Consider the following 25,057-nt stretch of genomic DNA (forward strand, 5'->3'; position numbering starts at 1 on the left):
TCAGTCAACATGTTCTGGAGATGTCCCTGTACGGAGTACTGTGCAGTAGATATCTGGAGCCGAGGATCCTATTGGCTGGAGGAGTTAGTCAGCTTTCTGGCAAAAGCCGAACATTAGTCACCTCGGGTTTGCAGGGGTCCGAGCTGATTAATGCTGCGCCACAAAATGCTATGGTAACATCGTAGCATCGACAGTCGATATGCATTACGCGCCATGCGTTGTTTGGTATCTCGGGATGCTTCAGTAAGACGACGGAGTCAATAAGACCGAGATAGGGAGTACTGTATTTACCTTGGTTACTCTGGACTATCCGACAAATCCTCAGCGATCGACATTCTCTTTCGAGTTTTTGGTAGTTCTGTCTATCATTACATCATGATTATTATTCCGCTGGATTTACAGTCGGTGAAAGTCTACCTTAAATGGAAGCTTCACGGCCCGCTAATGGATAGTGGTAGTAGTCCTATCTAGATTGCGGGGTTCACATCACACGATTTCCATGCCGGGGGGTCTGACCACTTCGATACGGTCGGTCAACTTTGCTCACCTTCTAATTTTCCAACTTTAATTATTCAGAGACATACATCTCGATGCCGTGACTGTTTCCAGAGTCATTGATTGAGTTACAAGAGCGCATGATAAGATAGGGTTATATCACGAAGTCTATCAGTCAGAGACCGTTGGCGAGGTCAGAAAACGTGGACTGATGTATTCGTGAGATAATATGAACATCATCCGGGGCGAAAGATGTGCCATCTACTTCCCCTGTAGAGAAGTGCTCCGCATTATAGGAAGTTACTGTCCGTAGTACCAAGGGTATGGGTACGCGGCTTGTGGCCAGGAATGACGTGGGCGTAACATATCCCGTCTCAACAAGCAACTTCCCACCACTGTGTCGCGAGAACCAGGCCAATGATACTGATAATCGATCACTGTGAGTTTAGTGATGGACAATGGCCACCACATACGAGTACCCCTGTGAGACGTTGTCGAATCTGCTCGGCGCAGAATGCAATTAACTTCATTCAGCGGGAATTATGCTTCACACGGGTTCCCACTGGCAAGCCGATGAACCATGAATTTACTTGAGTCGGCATGGAAAGTCGATAATCACGTTTTCCAGACCGCTATGGAATGCGGATCTTCCAGGAGTTCGAGGTCGGTTTGGTCAAGCCTCACTTACCCGGGAGATGGCATGCTTCTGTGGCTTGGGCGGCCACGGGCCAGGTTCCACCGTCCTCGTCGGACAAACACTCTCAATTATGCTACTCCGTATTTTTTCGTTCAACATTGAGCATGGATATTGCGGCGCTAAACACGGGGCACGAACTGTAGATCAAGACATTAGGGGGAGAGGAACAGAGAGGTAATAATAGCTGAAAGACCAGACTGACAAGGGATTGGACCCTGAACCCGGGGGAAGGAAAAGTCAAAAAGTCAAAAAGGGAAAAGCAGAGGGAGAATCGTCGAAGAAAGCTTCCAAGAGCGGATGAGGTATCCATGCCAAGCCCCCTGGACAGTCAGGGTCTGGGACTAGGCTTTCTTGTCACGTCTGGTCATCCGTCAGAAAGGGGTTTAGTATGATGGGTCCCTGGGCTGCTCTAGCCAGATCTTGTCCTCTGCCAAGGCGGACGCTTGCGCGTCTCCGCCACTATCTTGGAAGGCTGCCGTAATCCTGTAACACCGAGTCGTTTGGTCCTTATTTTCCGAATCGAGTTGGAACTTGGAAATGAGTTCAGTCATGCCCTAGAACCCCGTCGAACTTGTCACCAGGTATGTACACTCCTACATGCATACATACATGATTGTTGTAATCTCCTTGTTGAGAAAAGACCGTGTTATATAGGTGGCAAGTCTCAGGGAGGGACTTCTCGAAGACACAACATACATTAACAACTGTCAATCAAGTGGAGATGCATTCATCAGAGTGCAGAAAGCCGCGTATGCACTTGGCTTAGGGACACAGCAGGTCCTTTTATATGTACATACAGAGTCTAGGTGTATGTATTGTCTGTACATAGAATACTCACACCGTGTGTTATATAATTAGCGGCCAATATTGTAACTCAAAGCATGAGGAACTTGAAAGAAAAGTACTCCGTAATCTCGAGGAATTTCGATTAAGCTCAGCATTTAGGGATCGTACCCCCTTGATTGAAGTTTGACTCTCATCAGAGATCATCACGATCATCGCCTAACCAGTTTATACTGACTTAACTGGCTAGCCGGCTGGCGTGGCACGGATCTGATTGATTGTCTCTAAACTATGTAGATGATGGCGTATGCTCATGGGAAAACTTTTCCAATGGTGTTCCCAATGGCCGTTCAATTATTAAGACTTTTTTGGCTCGCTCAATATTGGGATTATTTAAGATCATATCATTATTATATCCACTGTCGATGATTCGTCAGCAAAGGAGGGAAGCGGGTACTCAAGGTAGAGACTGTGGTTGAGATTTCTTCTGGTGATGGGTCATGACATTCGTAAGGCTACGGTTCAAACCGCCCTTTTGAATTTCCTGATTGATCGAGAAGAGGGTCTATTTTGCCCTCTTTCTTGCCCTGAGAGAGGACGATAATTGTCGGGTTCCCCAAGTTTAACGCCGAGTGTGCCGAGAGGGTTCCTCGAGCGTTCTCTAAATGGCACCGCGTGCTGTCTAACGTGCACGGTTGCGCATCCTAAGAATACGATGGTGACATTTTTAGTCTGTTGATCAGAGAGCCGCGTAAGACCGAGCTGACGTCGAGACGGGGTCATTTGAGTTGTACCACCAGATGGGAGAAAATGAGTCTTCTATGAACCCCTCTATGGATTGGAGTTGGACTGCATGTACTATACGTATCACAGGCAGCGGATGATAACAGGTTGGGGTTTATCAAAGACCAGGTGGATTGCGTAGTCATGTATGTCGAGTCGCAGGGGATGAGACCATCCAGAAGGATAAAATTCCACGCGGACAAGGCCAAGCTTTTAAGAGATTCATCAGCATACTCCTCAGCTGGTGGAGAGCGATAGCGATATTGTCTAGTAGATGCGAATGAAAAGGCGTCTCAAAACCTTCCTGTTCGTCAGGTTAGTGGAGCTCGATGTCTATCCTCGTGAAATCCTGTCAAATGTGTCGGGATAAGCCGTTGGAGGGTTGGAGATGACAACCAAATTGATTGCCGTGCCAAGAAAAGTAGGAAGATACAAGAGGTGGTAAATGAGTATTGCCAAATCCTTTGGGACACAGAGCGGTTCTACGGATGGAAACAGTTTAGTCTAGCGGGCAGCGAAAGGGTCTTGGCCATGGTTCAGTTAACTGTTTCGGGGCGGCACACACGCGGCTTGCGGTGCAAATGCTGCACCCTGATTGGGGCGATGACTCCAAGGCTGACGACGCTTCGCCCTCGCTGCTGGCGTGGAAAAAAGACCAATGACCTGAAAATTCATCAATTAGTAGTAGTTTAGTTGCGCTTCTTCTCTCTCTTCCCTCTTTCTCCCTCTCCACTTGGTCTGACCCTCTCATTCTTTCTCCCTCCCTCTCTCTCTGTCTCCCTTTTGGGATCTTCTCTCCTCTCTCCTCTGGGTATATCGTTTTTTTGAATTGATTTTCTTTTTCTTTTTTTTTTTTTCTTTTCTTTTCCGGCCCTAATTAATTCTTTTCCCCTCGGCTTCACTTACCTGAAGCTCTCTTTTTGTTTTCCCTTCTAATTGTATTGGCACGAACGACTGGTGAACAATCACTTTCTCTCGTTAATTCCATTTTCACCCTTTGTGGTTGTCGTAAGTCGCGGACACGACTACGTTGACCAGCGCCAAGCGTGGCGACCGCTTAGTTGGGCTGTGCGACCATTATACCCTACGGACTGACCTCACTGACCATCATTCTTCTTACACGACTGACTCGACCCAACAACATCCACGCTCACCCTTCTTCTCCCCCATCCATCCTTCCTTTTCTCTTTCTATTCTCGACCAGAGAGAAAAGGACTATCAACATTCATCACCGAAGGGAGTCATTGAGGATTTTGTTCAACCTGGAGTGTCGAGTCCGACCGATAGCCGTTGGTGCCCTTCACCCCCCTACCACACACCACCATGGCCGACAGCATACACCACTCTCAACGGGCGCAAGGCTCGAACAACTTTGATGTCTCCGAGCTCACCAATGCTTTCGAGCAACTGATGCGGAATAAGAGATTCCATCGTCTCCAGGAGCACTCGAGGGCTCGTACTCATTCTCCATCGCCGTCTCCGTCTCAGGTGTCTTCGCCCGGGCCTTACGCACCACCTCATCCCTCGCGAGCACCACCACCACCTCCAACGGCAGCTCCTTTTCAGCCACCCCAATACCCACAACAACCGCAACAATACCCATCCAATCAATCTTCAATGCTACAAGGGCTACCAATTGTCCCATCGCCGCCGCAGGATCAAGCATCGTTAAAATTCCGAAATCTCCTCCACGTCCTGTCTGTAACGCCGACAAAGTATGAGAACCCGGGTCTTCTCGATGAAGCCCTCTCCCTTATCCCACTCGACCGGTTGTATTCAGAGGCAGAGGAAGAGAGTCAGATCCTGCAGGCACAGGCGGCTAGCGTTGGTGGCAGACCCGAATGGGGATACCAAGATTGTGTTATCCGGTCTCTCTTGAGGTGCGTTAATAGCATGCCTATCTGTTGGGTATATCATCAATTATGACTATGAATACTAACCGCGATTTCTACAGATGGTTCAAAGGATCGTTCTTCCAATTTGTCAACAACCCCCCTTGCTCACGGTGCTTTCGGCCTACAATTGCACAGGGCAATACACCACCTTTACCCGATGAGACCGCTCGCGGTGCGACACGAGTAGAACTTTACCGATGCTCTGAAATGTCTTGCGGCGCCTACGAGAGGTTCCCTCGCTACTCCGATGTTTGGCAACTACTCCAGAGCCGTCGGGGTCGTGTAGGCGAATGGGCCAATTGCTTCAGCATGTTCTGCAGAGCCCTCGGTGGCCGTGTACGATGGGTATGGAATTCGGAGGACTACGTCTGGACCGAAATATATTCTGAACATCAGAGACGCTGGGTGCATGTAGATGCGTGTGAGGGGGCATGGGATCAACCCCGTCTCTACGCTGAAGGTTCGTGTTCCACAACCGAGTTGCTCAGCTTTCAAACTAACAGTTTTCAGGCTGGGGCCGAAAGATGTCCTATTGCATTGCATTCTCGATTGATGGCGCCACCGACGTCACCCGCCGATATGTACGAAGCTCGGCGAAGCATGGGGCAGCACGGAACCGCGCTCCTGAAGAGGTCGTGCATTGGGTGATTCTAGAAATCCGAAGAAAGCGTCGGGAGAATCTATCCAAGACTGACCAAAAGCGTCTGATGAAGGAGGATGAACGCGAAGAAAAAGAACTTCGCCATTACACAGCTTCTGCCCTTGCTGCAGAGTTGAACAACCTTCTTCCTCAGAACCAAACAACCGGCCGACTGGACGAGCAAAAGACCCCTGTCTCGCGGCAGGAGGCAGCAGCAGAGTGGCTTGCCGCTAGTCAAAGAAACTCTGGCCATTCTGGTCCTGATCACTCCCAGGGCGGACGGTAGCACTGAATCTATTTCAGAGGGTCTACAATCAACTCATCGTTTTGCGAACCGTCGCCCAGGCTCAATCCATCGACGGCCGACTGACAACCAACACGAGATCTTCGACCGATAAGACGATACAACGTGGTCAATGTGCTTCGATACTTGACTTTCGATAAACGCACGATACACGATGGATTCAGCTAGCCTGTTATAGGATTTATATTCGACATTACACGTGCACAGCTCATCATAGGGTAGATCAACCCGTGCTGGTTACAGTGCATTGATCCTATGCATTCCAAAATGAATCGTCTACCGGTCGGACTTCCTTCCTCCCTTATTCAGGGCGAAAGGTCTGTCTCATCTACACCTTGCTAGGACCGTTGTCCAGCATTACATTGAAACCAAACTCTTTTATCTCACGGACTGTATGATTCGTGACTTACACCCAGACAATCCTTGGTTACAGTACAATACATCTCTTTTGTGGTCATTGACCTACACAATACCCACATCTAAATTTTTCTTTGGTTTATATCCACACATTCTTTGTCGAATCTCGACTTTCTCTTTTTACTTTTTTTCTCATTTCTTGACTTCATCATGACGGGCATCTCAGGAAACAAGGCATTAATTGTTTATTTTTCGTGTTATTGGGCACTTGGCAGGGGGTTGAAAGGCGTCTTCTGATAATTTTAATTTCTCTTCTAATTCCCTTTTTGTTGTCTTTATTTTGGCCGGTGTGCCAAGACTGGAGTCGACGAGTCAATGCCATGTTGGATGAGAACACGGTCGCACGTCGGCTTCGACGAAATGGCATCTTTTCAATTTCCCTTTTTGTTCTGACTCCTGGCGATCTCAGATCCTCTTGTCAAATAAACCAGTTCATTGACCAACGAGAAACAACACATCCATTCCTAGACGGGAATCGAGAACTACCGAAGGTTGAGTCCAGTGCGTCTTTTACTCTAGTAGTTAGTGGTAAGACAAGGGTCAGACACCAACAGGTGATCATGCCAACATTCCACCAAAACATTAGGTAAATTAGCATTAAACGAGGGAAAGAAAGAAAGAAAAAAAGACATCTCCACCAACCATGAAACCTCCAAAATTCAGAACGGATCCCTCATCAAACTGTCAAGTGTTAAACGAAAAAAAAAAAAAAGGAAAAACGAAAAAGAAAAATAAATTATCTTAAATTAAAAGACAATAGAAAAGAAATAAAACAGGGTCCAGAAGCAGTCCAACCCAAGGAAAGCGCAAATCCGAGACAGCAGGACACCAAACAGGCCAGACGGAAAACCCACTCAGACCCTGGGCCCCATTACAAGTTTAATTACGATATGCAAAATCCCAAGCCGTGATCCGTCAAATCGAACGTCCCTAATCCCCCGCGATTGAGAGCGGGTCCGGTCGGCCACGTCGGTCCCTGGACTAGGCGCCGGTGGCCTATAGTATATACTAAGTATATATAGAGCTATATATAGTAATGCGATCTGCAAGCGCCAGTTCGTTTTGGGATGTGGTCACCTGAGACCGACCAGATTGATTGGGTTTCAGGTCCGAATGGGGTCTTCTTCTTTTTATTTTTTTTTATTTTTCTATGTTTCTTTACATGTATTTTATTTTAATATTACTATATTGTGCATACACGACCTGATTGAGTGCTTTTTCTACTTTTATTTGATTTTTACTTTATTTTACTTTTACTTTAAAGACTTTCTTCTTACTGGCGCTGTAAACCAGGGGATATCTGGTTCCTGACTTGGTGGGAATGGTCTGGGCTGGACTGGATTGGGCTGGGTGGTTGGTTTTCCCTGGATTGGGGTTTGATTTGGGTTGGGATGGCGTTTGGATTCCCCTTGAAAATGAATTGATTCGTAACGTAAGAACTTACCGGAGTGACCACTGACCAGTTCGGACGGAACTCCTAGTTATGAACTATTATGAACATGAACGACTTAGTGAACGTTTGTGAAAGCGACTATATCACCATCTATTATTATAATATAAGTCATAGTTCGTAAAACTTGTATTGAGACAAGAACATTCCTAATCCGGGAAGCACCGGTCGATCAGCTCTGGGCGGTGCTCGGATGCCCTCGATTACTTGCATTCCATCTGATAACATCCCCCTAAAACCTGGCCATAGAGAAACCCATCTGCCTTGACTCGGCTGCATGAATTAATATCGGTAAGAATCCCGTCTCATTCCCGACCATTTAGGCTATTTGGACTTTCGGGCCAATAACGGGGCGCACGTGCTTGCACGCCGGGATGGAGTCATCGTCGGCTTATCAGAGATGTGTCGTGTCGGTTGGTATAAAGGCCCCTTTTTGCCCCACTATGCTGATATTAGATGGGGAGCGTTCTGGAGTCTTAATTTCTCCTTGTCGGATGTACGAGTGTTGTGTATCACTGTATAAGTCTAGTCATTGGCTGTTTTGGATAGTCCGATGCCGAATAGTTTTGGAGGCTCCTCTGTTTGCGTTGGTATGTATATCATACTACCAATGTGTACAGCTGACCTGCAGTGTATATATACCAGCATAGTAGATTGACCTCAAAAGACCGGTCCGGGACCAGTCTTGATGAATTCACAAACTCATATATGAATAAATGGTAGCATGTACGACAGCTCTGGCTTACGCCGCCCGTACCAAACAATCAATACCTCTCTTGCGCAGATCCCCATCTATATTTCGGATCTCCTTGACATAATACGGCTGCTTGGGTAACTGCAACTTCCACCCTTGCTTTAGGTTCAGCTCCCGCAATGGTTCCAGGAAAACCGGGATCTTCTCCACCGGTTCGCAGAACCAGCTGCCGCTCAGTTGGAGAGTGAAAGACTGAAGACTCTCCATCCGCGTCAATGCCTTACAGGTCTCAATCCACTGCTGCCGGCCAGCGGAGAAGTAGACAGTCTTGACGGGGTCCTTACTAGGTAACCAATGGCCTGGGAAGGCCCAGCAAAGTTCAACTTGGCGGATTGCGTCCCAAAAGCTCGGGGGTATAGTCGGACGGAGGTATGTGAGTGACCAAGTATTACTGAATTCAAAGGTATTCATGGTGTACAGCATATAGATAGATTCGCAATAACTGGAGACCAGTCGTTAGGTATATTCTCATGCACTAACATATCCTTCAAGCTAATATGGTAGACAAGAGCTAACTTACATCTGCCTGCAGGTCGTCGGAAGCGCCAATAGATTACCGATCGTTCGCGCCCTCCCCTTTACCGGCTGCGGCGAAGCCCCAAGACAGATGTCGCAGGTATTCGTAAGAGGGCATACCACGTGGCTCATTCGGCGATCGGACCGCTGTACAATATGTATGCGCATTCCACCCAGGACCATCTCCCAGATCATGAGGCGGAGCTCGGGAGACAATTTCGCCAACAGGTCACTCTGTACCTGTACACTCCCTTCTCGCACGGGACCTGACCGGTTCTCAGTTTGGGCTCGACCCGAAATCGCGCTGGCTCTTCTGGATCTGGGCAATGTGCTCGGTTTGTTGTCTTCGTAGGTTAGCACGTAAATATAGCAGTGGTTCTATTGCACCCGCCTTCTACTTATAGTGAAATCTGAACCGTTATAGGGCAGAAAGAATACACAAGGCTTTGAGGGGTATGCATGTACAAGCAAGCTCGATAGTTGAGATTTAAGGGGATGTGTGGAGAGATGAGAAACCACCTACTATGATACCGCTGAGCCAGCACGTCCTCCCAGGAAAACACTCCTTGTTTGATCCTCGCCATCCCGCTGGATATTTGTAGAGATGTACTAAAGAGTAATTGGACACCGAAGAATAATGGAAGAGTAGATATGAGACGGATATCCCCCAATGCTGACGACCGCTCACTTGTCCGACGACATTTTAATAGATCATGGTCTTCACGAACGACATAACCGCCAGAAAGTCAATGAAGTAGTAGCCGATGGTAGAACGCTAGCACAACGAACAGCCAGGTGACCGGTGCGGATCAGATAGTGAAAATGAGGAAATCAATCACGCGAGATGGAACTGTCGGAGTGTATGTGACTAACGAGTGAGGGGGAAATTAGCACCGACAGTAAGCGCGCGATTTAAAGAAACAAGGTCAGGTCCGGGGTCGGACACGATATTAATACTATACTGGTCACCCAAGCATTCAGAAATCATGGTAGAAATTGAATTCATAGCGGAAATGAGTTATATAAATAATAGTAGAAGAGTCGGTGAAGATATGCTTATCGTGAGCGGGCAGATTTACCAGATTAGATAGTAGATGGTTTTAAGAGTCAAGTACTAAGACACCTTCAGGCCAATCATCTTGCCGCATCGATGCTGGTGGCCTGATAGTTCAGTCCTTTCTTCTTACCGTCACGAGTTTTAATAGACCGATTATCTTTATCATCGTAGCGTGGTATGCTTTGCCTCTTTATGACAGCACATCAATAGCAATGAATGGTTCTTTTTTGATCGAAGTGCGTCTTTCACCGTATCTTGCTGAGTTTCTCTTCTATACAAGTGAATGGGCAGAACCTGGCTTGAATTGAGGTATAACTGAGCTATGTTTCACTTTGGTCGGCCATAAAAGCCGAAAACATGCGGTGGCAGTCTCACTCCAATGTCTAACCAGCGTTCGTTCCTATAAGCTACCCTTCAAGTAAAGAATGACTGGCATGAGCGATGCTCTTGCTATGTACACTCATGTATATCACCGATGCCTGAGCGATTGTGAGAAACTCCTCAAAAAGATCAAACAAGTGAAAGAGTGGACATTCTTCAGTAACAAGGCATAACTGTGGAACATGAATCTCCAGAGAGAGAAAAGCGCCCTTCAAGGAGTAACACGAGGACCACTAGCTCCCAGGGTGTTTGTGGGACATGGTACCTTCAAGCCTTGGCTGAGCATTGCAAGGCCAGCTTGTTCGAGCTTGTCGATGGTACTTTCAGCCGGGACGGTCCCGACATAAGGGTTGAAATTGTAGATACCACAAATGCAAGTATCAACGATGTCCTTCAGGCTTGTGTCTTCCATAATGTTCTTACCATCACGTGTAATTGCGAACTTCTGCTGACCGACCCCCATCGGCACGGTGAAGGCGCTGGCACCGGTCTGAGCCTCGAATGTCTTGCTGTTTTCTCCGGAGGAAATTGCAACTATAGCAGGTGATTTGAGCAATGCAACGACGAACACCGCATCTTGCATGGTTTCCCATCCGTTCGGTTTTCCCCGGAAGAAATTACCGCTGGAGTTATTGGGGTTCCCTTCCATAGTGGTGTCGGTGGAGTCGCAGTTGACATCTCTGGGGGTAGGTCGGTACCAATAGATCAATTTTTCGTCAGTAATATACTTATCGACCGATTTGTCCCCCGCTTTATATGCAGCTATAAAAGGCTTGGACATCTCGAGCCAGCCCGTGTGGGGCCTATAATATACCGTTAGTCTGTGCTCATACTTTAGATGCTGAGACCACTCACATATCCATGACCCATTTGGACGCCCCGTCATCTGTATGGGGCGAAGCCAACGGCCCAATATAATGTGACTCGCCATAGTCATTCCAGGTGACAATTTCCACAAAACGAGGTTCGAGGCTCAGGATCTGTTGCCACCGATCATACCAGAGAAGATCAGAAGGGAAAACCCAGTTCTTACTGTAGGACACTTCACCTCCGAAGTGGGTGAAAAACCAACCAGAAGCAGCTGTTAATTATCAGCCATGACGTTCCATGAGTAGCGAAGATGCCATCATTGGAACCTACGCGCAATATATGGCTTCCCTTTCAAAGCATCGACATATGACTTGTCGCCATCAGCGACAGTAACGTTATGGCCAGGTGACGGGGCCTTATTCTCTCCGTTATTGTCCCAAGCCATCCAGTTCAGTGCGCCTTGGATTGCATTGAAGTCACCCACACCAGGGTGGAAATTCGGAGCGAAGAACACATCCGTTCCAGCAGCGGACTGCATGGCAGGGATATCGAGGCCGTCACCAGCAAAGGATGATGCGAAAACTTTGTTATCCACCATAAGTTGAGCTGGTAGACTTGCATACTGCTTGATCTTTGCGCCCACAGCGCTGGCCTGCCCGGTGTTGTACCAGTTAAAATCGAACGACAAGAAGACCTTCATGTCATTCTTGGCGGCAGACTCATAGGCCAAATTAAGCTGAGCATCTGTATACGGATCTACACCGATATTCAGCGCGAATGCATCAATGCCCAGGGCTTTCGCACGCTTCATGTCGTCATCATAGTCAGCAGCGCTTTGGCGATTACTAGTGATTCCAATCTGTGATGGTTAGACTCGGGGTCTGGGGCTCCGCCAGTGGATTTTTTTCTTACTAACCATGAAATGGCAAAACACGAGTTTGTCAGTCGCGAGATTATCAGTCATATGCTGTGCTACTGGTGTGGCAGCGGCCAGTGCCAAGAAGCCTGCGAGGACCAAGGTGAGTATTCCCAAAAGCATGGCCTCTGATATATGAATTGTTCTTCTTCAGAGGATAAGGGGGAAGAGGCAAGTGTGGTAAAGGGAATAATTGAACGAAAATGGACTGATTATGATGGGCTATACTAAGGTAGGGCAACTGGACAGTGGGTCGTAGAACGGACAGTAAAGGATCGCAAGAGAAAAGATGAAGACGTAGATAATTTGATTATCAGGAGATATAGTCACTCTTTGGACATTGTTCTGAAGAATGCGATTCTGTCTTGCTCTGTTCGCTCAGGAAATAAAGCATTCCATTGCAAGGTGGCCTCCTCTTTATCTTGATAACAACCTGCCCCCTGGCTTGAAGCCAACAAGGGGGCTTCACGATCAGGCGGTTCAGATTGGAACACAAACAACTGAGTATCCATCACATGGCACAGAGTTCGCGGTGGGATAGTAGCAATGTAAGACCTAAGCTCGTCAGTGTTCACCACCGGACTTATCCTCGGACTGACTCTGGGTGCTGATAGTAATCCATTGGAACACCGGGCCACTTCGCTATTGGCAGAGTCGTTGTAGGCAGGTTGACGGTTACAGTCAAACGTAACTTCAAGTCAAACGAATAGAAGGAAGCCTTTTTGCCTCTCAATTCATGCAGAACTGAGCTTCACGTACAATAACGTTATAGATGCTACGGGTATATCCGAGGGTGCACGGCCCTAGAAGGATATGTATGTAGAACAATCCGTAAGCCCTAACGTCGATCATCTCGGATGTAACATTCTAGTCAAGTTATATATTGCCCCCTTCAATTGACTGGTCCAGGATAAAGTTGAGGCGTTTCTTTCCACTATGTGGTCCACCATAGAATGAGTTGAATGAGCAGCCGGGATGGACACATGACAGGGAGAAGAAATTAACCAACGCACAGACACCAAATAGTGTACATTGGGCATAAGAGCATCACTCGCGATGTATTGGCTGCATATTCTAATTGATCCTTGATATCAGGTTTCAATATCGCAGATCGAGATTGCGGGGTAAAAATTTCTTAACAAGCCAGCCACGCGATGCCATCACCAGACAGAGGAGGACCATGGTAATAACGTCATCTTTAGGAAGACCCCCGGTATATCACCGTTGCGGCTTTTCGTCAAGTCCTGGGGCTGGTACTGAATTCGACTGGTCATCCCACGTAGGGGTGCAATGTTGGACGACATCTCGCACAGTGCAATGTAACATTCGATGTTTATACGCGGATCGTCAGGCCATGTGATCCTTAAATTCTCCTGGTTTTAGGTTTATTAACTTTTCTCCAGCGCCAACCAGTCAATGTGGCTTCATTCGCCATGTTCAACAACAGATCCAAGTATCAATAGTATGGCTTGGTGTTAGGTAAGTTAAAGTGGGTAGCCGTTGGTCAGTCGTCGGGGAGAACATTCTCTTCTCCCCATCAATTCTTAGCGACGGAATGACTCTGCCTTCCCTTGGGTAGCATTCCTGTCACACAGACCATCCAGAGAAAGCAATGGCAGGAAGCAGTGCAATTGGACCAATGATGCCTATATGACAGGGAGAGTATGGGGACGCTGGACGAAAGATCCCAAACAATCCACAGTATCAATGGTAAGATCTGAGGGTGAAAAGAGAGTTACATGTCAACTAAATCGTAATTAATTGCTACCAGCAACCTTGGTCGCCTAGTCACAGGGTAACAAAGTAGAGTTGCGTTCTTCAAAAGCAGTACAACAGAGATGCTAAACTATACGAGATGGTAATGAACCCCCAACAGGGGGGGCAAACGGGAAGAACCCAGAGAGCCAAGCAGGTTATAGTACAGCAAATGCAGAGACGTAACTCACGGAGCTATCGTCGACATCAACTGCATCCGAGCTTCTTTCATATCTCACGAAATGGAATTTACCCTTCTTTCCTTCCTCCTGGCTCGTGATTTCCTCAATAGCAGCCATGATAACGCCAATTGGATGACGGCCACAAACCGTATTTCCAGTCGTTTGGATTGTTTCCAAGAAATTAGCAGTCGCCCCAGTACTTATAGCTGCCATAGTCGCGATATCAAAGGCCGAGATACTCTCATGGATTGCTGGTTCTCGACTGGAGATGCGATCTCGCCGCTGCAAAGCTTGGCCGGTAGATACCGACTCCATTTTCTCCTCTACACTACTGAGATCATCTCCTGGCTGAGGTAAAGAGTTAGCGGAAAGCGGGAGCTTTGGCCCCGGCTTTGGTGCTTGAGGAACGTAGTACGTGTAACGGAAACGCAGACCCCAGTGGCAGAAATCCGAACTTATGACAAACGCGTTGGTAGGGTCCTGCAGATACGGAGCCAGAAGGGCTCCAAACGCACTCTCAGTAGATGCTGAAGTACTTCCAACCATGATCGGCACAAGCGGTGGATATTGGGAGGTGGGTTTATTTGGAAAATGGAGTTGCAAAAGACGATGGATGTATGGTAAATGGAGTTCTATGCTGTGTTCATCCTCATCAATAGATCGTGACATAGTTGTAAAGCTGATGGTGGATCCGTTAGATTTGACTGCTTTAGTTGAGAGTAGCTTCGTGATAAGCTCCGTGTCAAGTGGAAGAGGCTCGTCGGAAAGCGGGGTATAGTACGAAGTAAGTTCAGGAAGAGCAAGGGTCGAGAGGTAATGATGGTGAGATGGTCCAAGAATGAAAATTCGCTTGCTATTTCCAGTAGAGCTTAGGGCCAATCCAAGTTGGGGTAGGGATGTGGCACGTACGCTTTCGAAAGATCCAGAGCCTTGTATGCGTATGCGGCACAGGGCCCAGAGTATGAATAGCCCGCATGTCTAAGGGATCAGCATACGAATTGACAGTGCATGGTGCAGAGATATTCTCTGGTACATACGGAGCAATTATTATTCGTGCACCAGGCACTGGCAGGGAGCCTATGCCCTCGATGCTATTTGGAACTTGGGCGAGCCATCCATCGAGTTGATGGGTTAGAGTGCGTTGGTTATCAGAATACCAGGAACCAGCATGAGAAGCTTCCCGTGACTGCATACTGTAAAGTTTTGTGCCAAAAAGAGCAGAATAGGGCGAGCAGTACGATATAAGGCTGCAGTAATGAAGTTGTCTGCGTAGTATTAGGTGACCTTTGTTGCTTGATACTAGGATAGAAGCGGGGAAGCGGGACCTCACTCGTCATTAAGTGGAGTGCCTAAGGTTCACCATAACGCCGCGGTATGCCGATATTGAAGGCGGCATGCCGATCCTTCCACTTAGCAGTGAGCCTTGGTTGAAGTATCAAACATAGATCCATGGTGAAATGCCTAATAAAGATCCACTATGGAGAGATAATAACTATCAACCTGGATTAAGTTCTCTACAGCAAAGTGTTAGTAGGTTGTATTGTCTCTTCCGTCTGATTTTCCTACCTAACAGTAAAGTGATTGCCTGGTTGAAAGGCAATGTTAAGGTAGAGGAGACCTTAGTTCTTACTTTCATTATTCCCATATTAACAAGTCACCTCACTGTAATAGTAATGGCGCCTGTTCGTGTATGGGAAAGAACAATCCATTTCCGCCCAGTGATACCAATTAAGCCGAATATGGAAAAGCGCATATTTTGTGGACTGTAACGCTACGCCAGGAACGTACGCGACGCGCTTTCAACCAACCACATTAAAGGGCTGAACCCAGCCCTGTTATTAGCCTTCAACTGGAATCAATCTTTCGATCGTGCAGTCAGATCTTTCTCCCCCTCGCGTGCTCCTGCAAGGACATTACCTTGTTATTGTCATTAATGCAATCAAAGATACGAGCCTTAAATTGACATAAGTTGGGGTTGTCCGTCAAATAATTCCACCTTAATCAACGGCTTCCAGTATCAACTTTCAATTTCCAACCCCATCCACATCCCTGCAAACCCGAGACGGCCGTCAACCGGATATGTCGCTCAAGCGCAAGGCTTCATTCTCAGGAATCTATTCTCCCGATGCGGCGCCAGTCGTCGCAGGACGATCATTGATGATGGACGACTCCCCCAAACATCTCAATAGTCGGACACGGAAGCGCTATAGGAATGACCGCCCGGATGATAAAGTTGTATATGGTGTGTACCTTGCACCTGAAGTAAGGCCCGTGTCGAGACTTAGCTAACGATGGTAGAAAATACGCTCCGCTGGCTCTTCACTGCCCAGCAGCAGCAAGGACCAATTCCTCATGCAGACGAAACGATAGACGAGGACATGGAGTCGGACGCTCTTCCATCAGAGATTGTCGATCCACGACAACAAACGCTGCATAAATTCTTCCAGCCCTCCCGTCCGTTATCTTCTCAACCCGGGCCCAACCATATGAAGCAACAAACGGACAATATTCCCCGAACCAATACTGGGTTCTTGAAACGCCACGACCTTGACGCTCTTTCAAACGTCACCTCGACCGGCAGTAATGCGACTAGCCCATCCTCACAAGATACTACGGCTGATATGGAGGTGCGGATGGACTCCGGAGGCCACGAGTCTGTCCAAAACTTTAACAAATGGAATGGAGGATTGGGCTGGCCGTGATAAGACATTTAATTGCCAATGCTCCGCGCGAGATTTCTTTATATTACTTTATACCCACTGACGATTGATACTTTCCCACGATATGCGTTGCCCGAAAAAATCCAACGATTGCTGGTCATAGTTGGAGTTATCTCCATATATATTCGCGATTGATGTCGATGTTCCAAGCCATCCTGCAAGGTTAATACAATATGTCTATTTGCATGTCCTGCGTCGAATTGACGTGGTTAATTGGTTGCTTGGGGCGGGTCTAATATAAATAAAAATGCATTTCCTCGGCTACTTATATCACACTGGCATAGTTCATCTCCTTTACTCGAAGCAAACCCATGAAAAGCACATACATCCTAGTCATCAATGATGAATAACTCCCATATCGCACTTTTCTGGTGTCCAGGAAATGCTATGTGATTTCACAGCGTACCTTGATTTAGTGTATACTTCCATTATGGGGATGAGCGAGAATAACCAGGAAAAACACGAACTCGAGTGAAATAGAGAGGAAGTGCGGGGTAATCAGATTGGGATTTGTTTGTATTATGTGTTGAAGGTCACTTGCTCTGTTGGTGTTCCGTATTCAATGTTTCATAGTATGTCACATGCGTGAACGTAATTGCGGGGGAACCTTTGCTAGGATTCTCACGCGCGCGGCTCTCCAACACTGTACTGTACCACTACTGTACTATCGTCCCGACAGGCCACTTGGCTCCAGAACTCGTACAACCAACTGGATTATTAGCGTTGATAAAGATCATCATCCTTTTTGCCTAGCACCGGTGCCCCGCCCGTTACCTCTTTAGTTGTCTTCAACGACACTGCGAAGAACAGCCCACAACGGGTGGCGGTTCCTCTGAGTGGCCGATCTTACTTTCTTACAGGTTGGTTAAATCGAAAGGGGCACCATGGATGAGAATCAAGCCGTCCAGTATTTGGAATCCTTAATTGGCCAAACACTACGAGTCCACGCGACAGACACGCGCATTTTCGTGGGCGCTTTCAAGTGTACAGATTCGGTAAGTGACCCCGTGCAAACCATTATCTGATTATCGATCGGACAAAAAGGAAAACCAGAAAAAGAAAGCAAGGAATACGAAGACCAGGATGGTTGCTGACTGCGGAACGTATCTAGGCGCGAAATATTATCCTCGCGAGCACCTACGAATATCGCTTCCCTAGTCCATCGACAGTTCGAGATGCTGCCACTGACGCAGAAAACCAAGACCCCGCGATAGGCGCAGCATCACAGAGTGTCAAAGTGAATATGACAAGTCGATTTATTGGTCTTGTGGTCGTCCCTGGTCAGCATATCACGAAGATCGAGTTGGAGGAGACCCCTCAGCAGAGTCGCGTGCGGGAAACGCTCAAAAAATCATAGAAGGCAGCTCTCCACTACAGGCCGTTGATTCCATCTGCATAATGGGCTAGACCCTAAGCTCAAGCCTCTCCTCAGTTCCGATTCGGCCGGCATGGCACATCAATACCGAATAATAATGAAGGAAAGGATCTGGAAAACAAGCGGTCAACTACACTACTAATGCAAGCCTGGCAACATCGGCCTGCAAATCCTACTAAGACAACCTTGGCTGGGATATTTTTTCCCTTTACCGCGCCTTCATATTGCCAAAGGCTGAACCTAAGATATGTGACCTAACACCTCCACAACGTGGCTAGGAGAAAAAGGAGAGATGTTCTTGGTGCTTGGCGCAGTCTGTGGGCTTGGCAGCGGTGGTCACTGTGGTGTTTGTGGTGAGCGGTGTTTTGGTAATGAAGTGGCGGTGTTCCTGCAGTCGGTGGGGCCCAGAGCCTACTGTAGAGACTTTGGTTGTTTTCTTTCGTTGATTGCTCAAAGGCTATCTCGCAGAGCTCCTTGGTAGATACACTAGGGCTGCGATCCAAACAAAAGAAGCCCCTGTCGATAGAGGGTGCATTATCGTGATGGAACAGCCGGTATATCTAGAAACTTGCAGCTTTTATCTTTCCGATCGGTCAAATTGATTCTCAAGTCTAACAAATGCGAGAAGGTCGGGTAACTGCGGAATATGCACGAGGCTGGCCATCACCATGATTCTGTAATTCACTGATTCGTTCTAGCCTGCAGACAGAAACAAAATTTCCATGGATGCGGTCAAGTTAAAGGCCCTATAATGCTTGAAAGCGGAGCCGGGGCCGGAGCCAAGAGGCATGAGGAGGGGGAAAGGGCATGCGAACGGAGTGTCTGTGCTAAGATGTGTCAAATTCCCTTCCCACTTTCAAGAGTCACGAGCGTTGGCCGAGGCTCATTCATAGGCTGAGGGGGCAGGCAATACTAAATTAGTGATTGAGAGTTGAATGAAAATGACTAGCAATGTCTATTTTCTTTTTCTTTAGCGCTCTCTCTCTCTCTCTCTCTCTCTCTCTCTCTCATTTTTTTAAACCTGTATTTGATTTGATTTTTGATTTATTTTTCCCTTTGTGTTTTCTTTTCTTTTCTTTTCTTTTTATTTCTAACTTATTGCCATGTATAAAAAGGTGGGAACAATTCCAACGGAATATCAATTCTTAATGACGACGGTGAGTTATTTTAGTAGCTCCACCGATATCCACTGCTAGGCACCAATCCCATCTTCAGGCCACGAAGGCAAATAGCTGAGCTCCCTCGGCCCGGCAGATGATCCGGACATGCCACACCCGTTGCTGCAGGATCGAGACCAAAAACGACAGCCTGGGGTTTGAGGCGAGAACCCGATCAAAAAGTTAACCTGCGTTCTGCAACCTCACACCTGCTTCGCTACAACAACCCCCCGGTTGATCGGTTTTCTACTCTTGTCTTTGATTTCCTTCCCCCTCCCTCTCTTGCAGATCATTGCTGTCACTTAACGATAGTCACACTTGGGTAAGTTAAGAACAGTTTTGTCATGGGTGCAATCAATCCATCAATCATTCTCCATTCTATTGCCCACCCCCATAATGACGCATTCTTTTCCCTCTCACACCCTATCATTCTTCCCCCTCCCCTCCACCAACATAACCCAAATATTCTCCCATTCAGACTTCCTTCCACCCGCCTCCACATACCACTCCCGAGCTTCAGCTTCACCTGTGCTCACCACACCCACTGTTGGTCCCATGTGGTGCATGATATCGACATCGCTAACCGTCGTATCGCAGAAGCTTACTTCGGGCGAATCGGAACTTTCCCTTCCGACCAACTAGTTCGCCGGTGGCTTGTTGTACTGATATCGTCGCTCTCCCCTCTGTCGGTTCCCCATCCATAACCTCGCCAAATCCTTAACTGGACCTGTTTGATTTCGCTTGTCCTACCTTCGCCCTCACCGCTGGAATCGACTACCGCGGCTATACCCTTCCAGCAGTAACCTACATTGAACCTAATCCTGGTGCCCCGGTAGTCCCTCCTATTCTTCCTGACGAGCAACGCTCCCTCTCCTGGTTCCCAAACGGCAGTTCTCGTCTTCCCTTTATATAATTTTCGCAAGCCGTTGGAACTATACAGCAGCCAAGACGGCTACCAGCATTCCAACGCCAAGCAGAGCCTTAAGTTCCTTTGACTTTTGACGTATACCGTTCGTCAATTGTCCACCTCTGAGCTTGGCAGACATCTAGCCCTGCAGTAATGGGTCAGTCGCATTCCAAGGGCAATTCTGGCCCTGGCGACTCTTTGCAGTCCTACCCATCTTTCTCTCGCTCCGACACGAAGGAGTCTCTCCGGTCTCTTCGGGGCTCTATTCGGTCTAAGATCCGTAACACTGATAGTCCTCGCGCATCCACTTCAGCTCTGTCCACGGGGAGCCAAACGGATAGGTCCGATGCCGGGTCGATCAAGTCGACGGGTAGTAGGAGAAGCTCCACCAACTTGAGTGCCCAGTCTCCTGGGGCCAATGACTCTGCTTCTCAACTCGATGCCCCTGATCCACCTCCCTCTCCCACTTTGTCGAGCAGCCTGAAACGAGGACATAAGGATGTAGATGCGATGCAGCAGAGTGGCGAGGTCGACCACGTGTCGGATGCGCCTCCCACTGGTGCTGCACCGACGGGATCTTCACAGAAAGTTGGCGAATCCATTCTTATCAAGCGGCAAGATCAGCTGAATCCAATCCTGGATTTTATCATGAACACACCTCTGAATGATACATCCTCATCTCCAGGAATGGGAATGGGCGCTCTTAAGTCTATCGACCTAGATGACATGATCACACGTCTGCTGGATGCTGGTTATTCGACTAAGGTCACCAAGACTGTCTGTCTTAAGAATGCAGAAATCACCGCCATCTGTACTGCGGCTCGGGAGCTATTCCTCAGTCAGCCTGCACTTTTAGAGCTGTCGGCTCCTGTCAAGATTGTGGGCGACGTTCACGGTCAATATACCGACCTGATCAGATTGTTCGAAATGTGTGGATTTCCCCCTTCTTCGAATTACCTCTTTCTGGGTGACTACGTGGATCGGGGCAAGCAAAGCTTGGAGACAATTCTCCTTCTGTTGTGCTATAAGCTCAAGTATCCCGAGAACTTCTTCCTTCTGCGAGGCAATCATGAATGTGCCAACGTTACCCGTGTATACGGGTTCTATGATGAATGTAAACGGCGTTGCAACATCAAGATTTGGAAGACCTTCATCGATACCTTCAACTGCTTGCCCATCGCTTCTATTGTAGCTGGCAAGATTTTCTGTGTCCATGGTGGACTTTCACCCAGCCTCTCCCATATGGACGATATCAGGGGGATCGCACGTCCAACTGACGTTCCAGACTACGGGTTGCTTAACGACCTTCTCTGGAGTGATCCGGCGGACATGGAGGAGGACTGGGAGCCTAATGAGCGTGGCGTAAGTTACTGTTTCGGTAAGAAAGTGATCATGAATTTCTTGCAACGGCATGACTTCGACTTGGTTTGCCGAGCCCACATGGTAGTCGAGGACGGTTATGAGTTCTACCAGGATCGCATTTTAGTCACAGTATTCTCTGCCCCCAACGTGAGTAACCCCCTAGACGCCCCTATTGCACTGTAAAGGCTTGAAGTGAACCTCTGGCATTTGCTAACGATCTTTGCAGTACTGTGGAGAGTTTGATAACTGGGGAGCAATTATGTCAGTCTCGGACGAACTCCTCTGCAGTTTCGAGTTGTTGAAACCGTTGGATTCTACCGCGCTGAAGAATCACATCAAGAAGGGCCGGAATAAGCGGAATAGCATGCTCAACAGTCCTGTAAGTTCTCCCTTGCTTGATTCCCTTTTCGCCAAGAGAAACCACTTCTGTGCTGTGCAACAACGCCGAGAGATTTGTGTTTTAAAAGCCCCTCTTTGGATGTGTTTTTGGTTCCGTTGCTAATTGCCGCAGCCTGCAATTGTATCAGCCCAAAGTTATTAGACGACCTGGTGATTCCTTGCCAAGAAGTCGGCATCCACCATATGTCACCACCGAAGCGATCTGGGCTTGGGCTCAATTGACGTCAAGCTCGCTGTTTCAGTCACAGCGTAGTCCGTCTGAATTGATTGGGCAAACACATCATGAAAATAGGTCCTGCGCCGGACTCCCGTCAATGTGTGCATCCCTCGGGTGCTAGCTTTCTGGGACTCCTTATTTGCAACGCAGCAATGCCGGCTCCCAACCAAACGCCGTTTTGTTTGCCATTGGTAAGCTTGGCGGATCAGGACCCGACCTCCATCATTACTAGGGCCTTTGATGCGATTTGCCCGCCCCGTGGGATACTCATCCAAATTGACTTCATCGCAAGTCCTACACCGATTTAGCGAGCTATGCTCTGACTTCGCTACGTATACGGTCCTAGCTATCTCTTAACGCATATAATGAATAGACAAGGTGTGCGGGGAAGCTAATTTTCTGTCACCTGTGAAAACTCACTTGAGAGCTAAAGGCGATAGGGGTTTTGTGTATTTTGACCAACTTTTCTTTTCGATAATTCTATGTCGACGAGACATAGTTTTACGTGTCATGATATCTTTTTGGTTTCCTCTTATCTTCTCTCGTTTTGTTGCAGATTCATATGATGGCGGTTCCCATTATCATTGCTTCTATTCATATTGCTTCGGACATGGGATGGTCCCTATAGCTCATTTAGATTTTCTCCAAAGGACTATCGTTATCCAAAGGCTTCTATACACATGTAACTATCCTTGCACATGTCCTTACAAACAAAGCTACTGAGTTCAACTGTGGCAGAATTCCAAAAACAGTGACCTTTTGTGTGAAACATATCGTACGCTATGAAATATGAACTACTAATGCTTGTTAATCAGCACGGGCCTGTCTGGGGTTTGCTTTGCAAAATTCGCGCCTGTATCTCTTCTTCTATACTACTGTCCCGCAAAAGGTTCCCTTCCGTCAAGTCCTCGGAAATGGGCCCAATACTGCTCATGGCAAACTGAGAATCCTAGACCCAGCCCATGTCAATAATAAGAATTGTAGACGTAATGCATATTCAGAATTATACATGCACGTAGTGGAACACAGACCAAACCCCAGTAAAGGAAAAAGGTGATACTTACATACATGAAATACATACCCGTCAGGGTAGTACCGGGTATTATCTCTGGTTTCTTGGACTTTCGAGGGGGAAAGCCCCCGGCGGGAAGTTTCAGGGCTGGAATAGCGCTTGGTTGGAAGATGAAGGGCTTCGGTTTTGTATTTGTCGTGATCTAAAGTGCATTGTTAGTCATTTTTCTGTATCTGCTTGGTTACCCAGGTTGACTGCTGTTGGGGAGGATCCTCATGTGTTGGTTGTATATAATGTCCCAGTTGTCGTTGAAAAATTGATTGTGAAGTGCACGTGCTGTTAGTCTAAATGATGGGTTGGTTTACCTTTAATGATGTTATTTTTATTCTGTACGACCCGTAGCCAGCAGACGCTCGGAGGAAATCACCGTCCGATTGGAGACTTGTTAACCGCTCACCTCCTGGTCCATCGATGATGAAGGGGATTTTGACAGAGTCATCCCCGCTAGCTGTTGAGGGACAAGCCTGGAGGTGCTTTACGGGAGAATCATCTGTGTAGAAGAAGTCTATCCCAACGATTGCTGCATTGGACACTGTAACTGAGATGCGGGTTAGGTATTTAAGGAGACTGCCCCGTCTTCCGCCAAACATGACATGCACAAGTGGGCGGTAGTCATGGAGAGATATGTTTCGTCCGGCGAATACATCATCGTGGAGATGGTAGGATGAGGGAGGGATCTCGGGATACCAAAGCCCCGTAGTTCGTAGAGGAAGGTGTTCGCCACTGGTATCGTCTGGGAAGAGAGGCTGAAGGTCGGTGGGAACAGCTAAAGATACCATTTTGAAACCCTTGATCATGTCTGTCAGTGGTGTTTATCAGTTTTAAGAAATCAAGAGTGAGCTCACATCGAATGAACCTTTCAAAGAGTGGATTGCTGTCTTCGTACACAGCCGAGCTGTCTGCGGCAAGCCTTCTGACGAGCCCACCCAGTTGGATATCTCTCCTTGTCCGGTTACAACACGGAGTGCCATGATACCTCGAGGGCCGACGGCGGCGATAAACCCACTCAAGCTGAAGCATTCGCTATCCAACTCAATGTGTTTCTCCTTGGATGGAAGGATGTAGCCTAATCTAAGCTGTTCTTTGTTTGTAAGTATGAATCGAAGACCCGAGACATATTTCTTATCACTGAGTTCTCGAAAGGAAACCCCGATTGATCTTATTGAAGACGTGATTGAGATGGTTTGTTCATATATCACCCTACATTTCATTTGGTAAGGGGAGTTTCCGTTAGACCGTACAGAAAAGTCTCCTCCAACTGGCCTCCACGCCGTCACAGGCTCCTTTGGCCATAGTTCAAGCTCCTTGGCCATCCCTTCACTGCTCAACGGTTGGTCAAGAACTAGATCTGCTATGTTCTTCAAGTAGCTCCAGATCCGCTTTCGATTCTTCAACTCATTAGATGACTCTGATGTCACTGCTGTTTCCTCGTAAACAGTCTTCCAATTCCTACTGCGCAGTGCGTGAGCTCCACTATATAGTAGACGCCTAGCCTCGAAGCAATATCCACGCTCTTGATGGCAAGCAAACCTTGAAGCCCAGAATGACTGCGTGAGCGGCAAACCGGCGAACGACCTTGATGCCAAACGTACATTGGCAACGCCACGAGCTGGTAGAAGCATCTGGATTTGTTCCAGTATCTCTTGAGGAAGCTTTTGAAAGCAATCAGCGGTGGTTATCCAAACCGAGGATATCGAACTGGTCATTGTTGTATTCTCTCGCCTATCCTGAGAACCAGCAAGCGCTTGCCGCACCTCCAATACGTCTAATGGATCTGATGTGGCTAACGTCAAGGGAGAACTCTTGTCCCATAGGAATCGTCTTATATAGCCTGCAATATATACGTCTTCCCACGGATAGCCCTCAATGGGTTGTCGATCCATAAGCCCACCGTAGTTATTGCCCCAATCCAACCATCCTTCTATGTCCGCTGGACAAGAGAGGCAAATATCATACAACCGTTGAATAGGAACGGCATGGGGATGAAGCATGCCTCGTAGTAGTTCCCAGCAC

At 47.6% G+C, this 25,057-nt stretch overlaps 8 protein-coding genes across 8 annotated transcripts; 4 read left to right on the top strand and 4 right to left on the bottom strand.

The window, feature by feature from the left end:
• Positions 1–4,081: 4,081 nt before the first annotated feature.
• Positions 4,082–5,579, top strand: png1 (peptide-N4-(N-acetyl-beta-glucosaminyl)asparagine amidase; the record flags this gene model as incomplete). The annotated part of the gene is made up of 3 exons (XM_001818390.3): positions 4,082–4,638; positions 4,713–5,113; positions 5,164–5,579. 3 exons carry the CDS (start codon positions 4,082–4,084, stop codon positions 5,577–5,579), a joined length of 1,374 nt encoding a protein of 457 aa, XP_001818442.1.
• A 2,627-nt stretch (positions 5,580–8,206) lies between these two features.
• Positions 8,207–9,318, bottom strand: AO090005001527 (uncharacterized protein; the record flags this gene model as incomplete). Its single annotated transcript, XM_001818389.3, has 3 exons — positions 8,207–8,660; positions 8,739–9,078; positions 9,258–9,318. 3 exons carry the CDS (start codon positions 9,316–9,318, stop codon positions 8,207–8,209), a joined length of 855 nt encoding a protein of 284 aa, XP_001818441.1.
• Positions 9,319–10,383: 1,065 nt separating this feature from the next.
• AO090005001526 (glycoside hydrolase family 71 protein) lies at positions 10,384–12,239 on the bottom strand (the record flags this gene model as incomplete). Its single annotated transcript, XM_023237112.1, has 5 exons — positions 10,384–10,975; positions 11,028–11,253; positions 11,313–11,841; positions 11,899–12,043; positions 12,229–12,239. The coding sequence occupies 5 exons, from the start codon at positions 12,237–12,239 to the stop codon at positions 10,384–10,386; spliced, it is 1,503 nt and encodes a 500-aa protein (XP_023089404.1).
• Positions 12,240–13,633: 1,394 nt separating this feature from the next.
• AO090005001525 (protein MEMO1) lies at positions 13,634–15,027 on the bottom strand (the record flags this gene model as incomplete). Its single annotated transcript, XM_023237118.1, has 4 exons — positions 13,634–13,744; positions 13,845–14,688; positions 14,745–14,813; positions 14,873–15,027. The coding sequence occupies 4 exons, from the start codon at positions 15,025–15,027 to the stop codon at positions 13,634–13,636; spliced, it is 1,179 nt and encodes a 392-aa protein (XP_023089403.1).
• Positions 15,028–15,914: 887 nt separating this feature from the next.
• On the top strand, positions 15,915–16,537 carry AO090005001524 (uncharacterized protein; the record flags this gene model as incomplete). The annotated part of the gene is made up of 2 exons (XM_001818386.3): positions 15,915–16,077; positions 16,134–16,537. The coding sequence occupies 2 exons, from the start codon at positions 15,915–15,917 to the stop codon at positions 16,535–16,537; spliced, it is 567 nt and encodes a 188-aa protein (XP_001818438.1).
• Positions 16,538–17,439: 902 nt separating this feature from the next.
• AO090005001523 (LSM domain-containing protein) lies at positions 17,440–17,912 on the top strand (the record flags this gene model as incomplete). The annotated part of the gene is made up of 2 exons (XM_001818385.3): positions 17,440–17,550; positions 17,667–17,912. The coding sequence occupies 2 exons, from the start codon at positions 17,440–17,442 to the stop codon at positions 17,910–17,912; spliced, it is 357 nt and encodes a 118-aa protein (XP_001818437.1).
• Positions 17,913–20,147: 2,235 nt separating this feature from the next.
• On the top strand, positions 20,148–21,897 carry phzA (putative serine/threonine protein phosphatase; the record flags this gene model as incomplete). The annotated part of the gene is made up of 3 exons (XM_001818384.3): positions 20,148–21,503; positions 21,583–21,735; positions 21,868–21,897. The coding sequence occupies 3 exons, from the start codon at positions 20,148–20,150 to the stop codon at positions 21,895–21,897; spliced, it is 1,539 nt and encodes a 512-aa protein (XP_001818436.1).
• A 1,532-nt stretch (positions 21,898–23,429) lies between these two features.
• AO090005001521 (uncharacterized protein) lies at positions 23,430–23,841 on the bottom strand (the record flags this gene model as incomplete). Its single annotated transcript, XM_023237137.1, has 2 exons — positions 23,430–23,492; positions 23,524–23,841. The coding sequence occupies 2 exons, from the start codon at positions 23,839–23,841 to the stop codon at positions 23,430–23,432; spliced, it is 381 nt and encodes a 126-aa protein (XP_023089402.1).
• Between the last annotated feature and the right edge of the window lie 1,216 nt (positions 23,842–25,057).

This window comes from Aspergillus oryzae, chromosome 1 (genome assembly GCF_000184455.2).
Source record: "Aspergillus oryzae RIB40 DNA, chromosome 1".
NCBI classification, from domain to species: Eukaryota; Fungi; Ascomycota; class Eurotiomycetes; order Eurotiales; family Aspergillaceae; genus Aspergillus; species Aspergillus oryzae.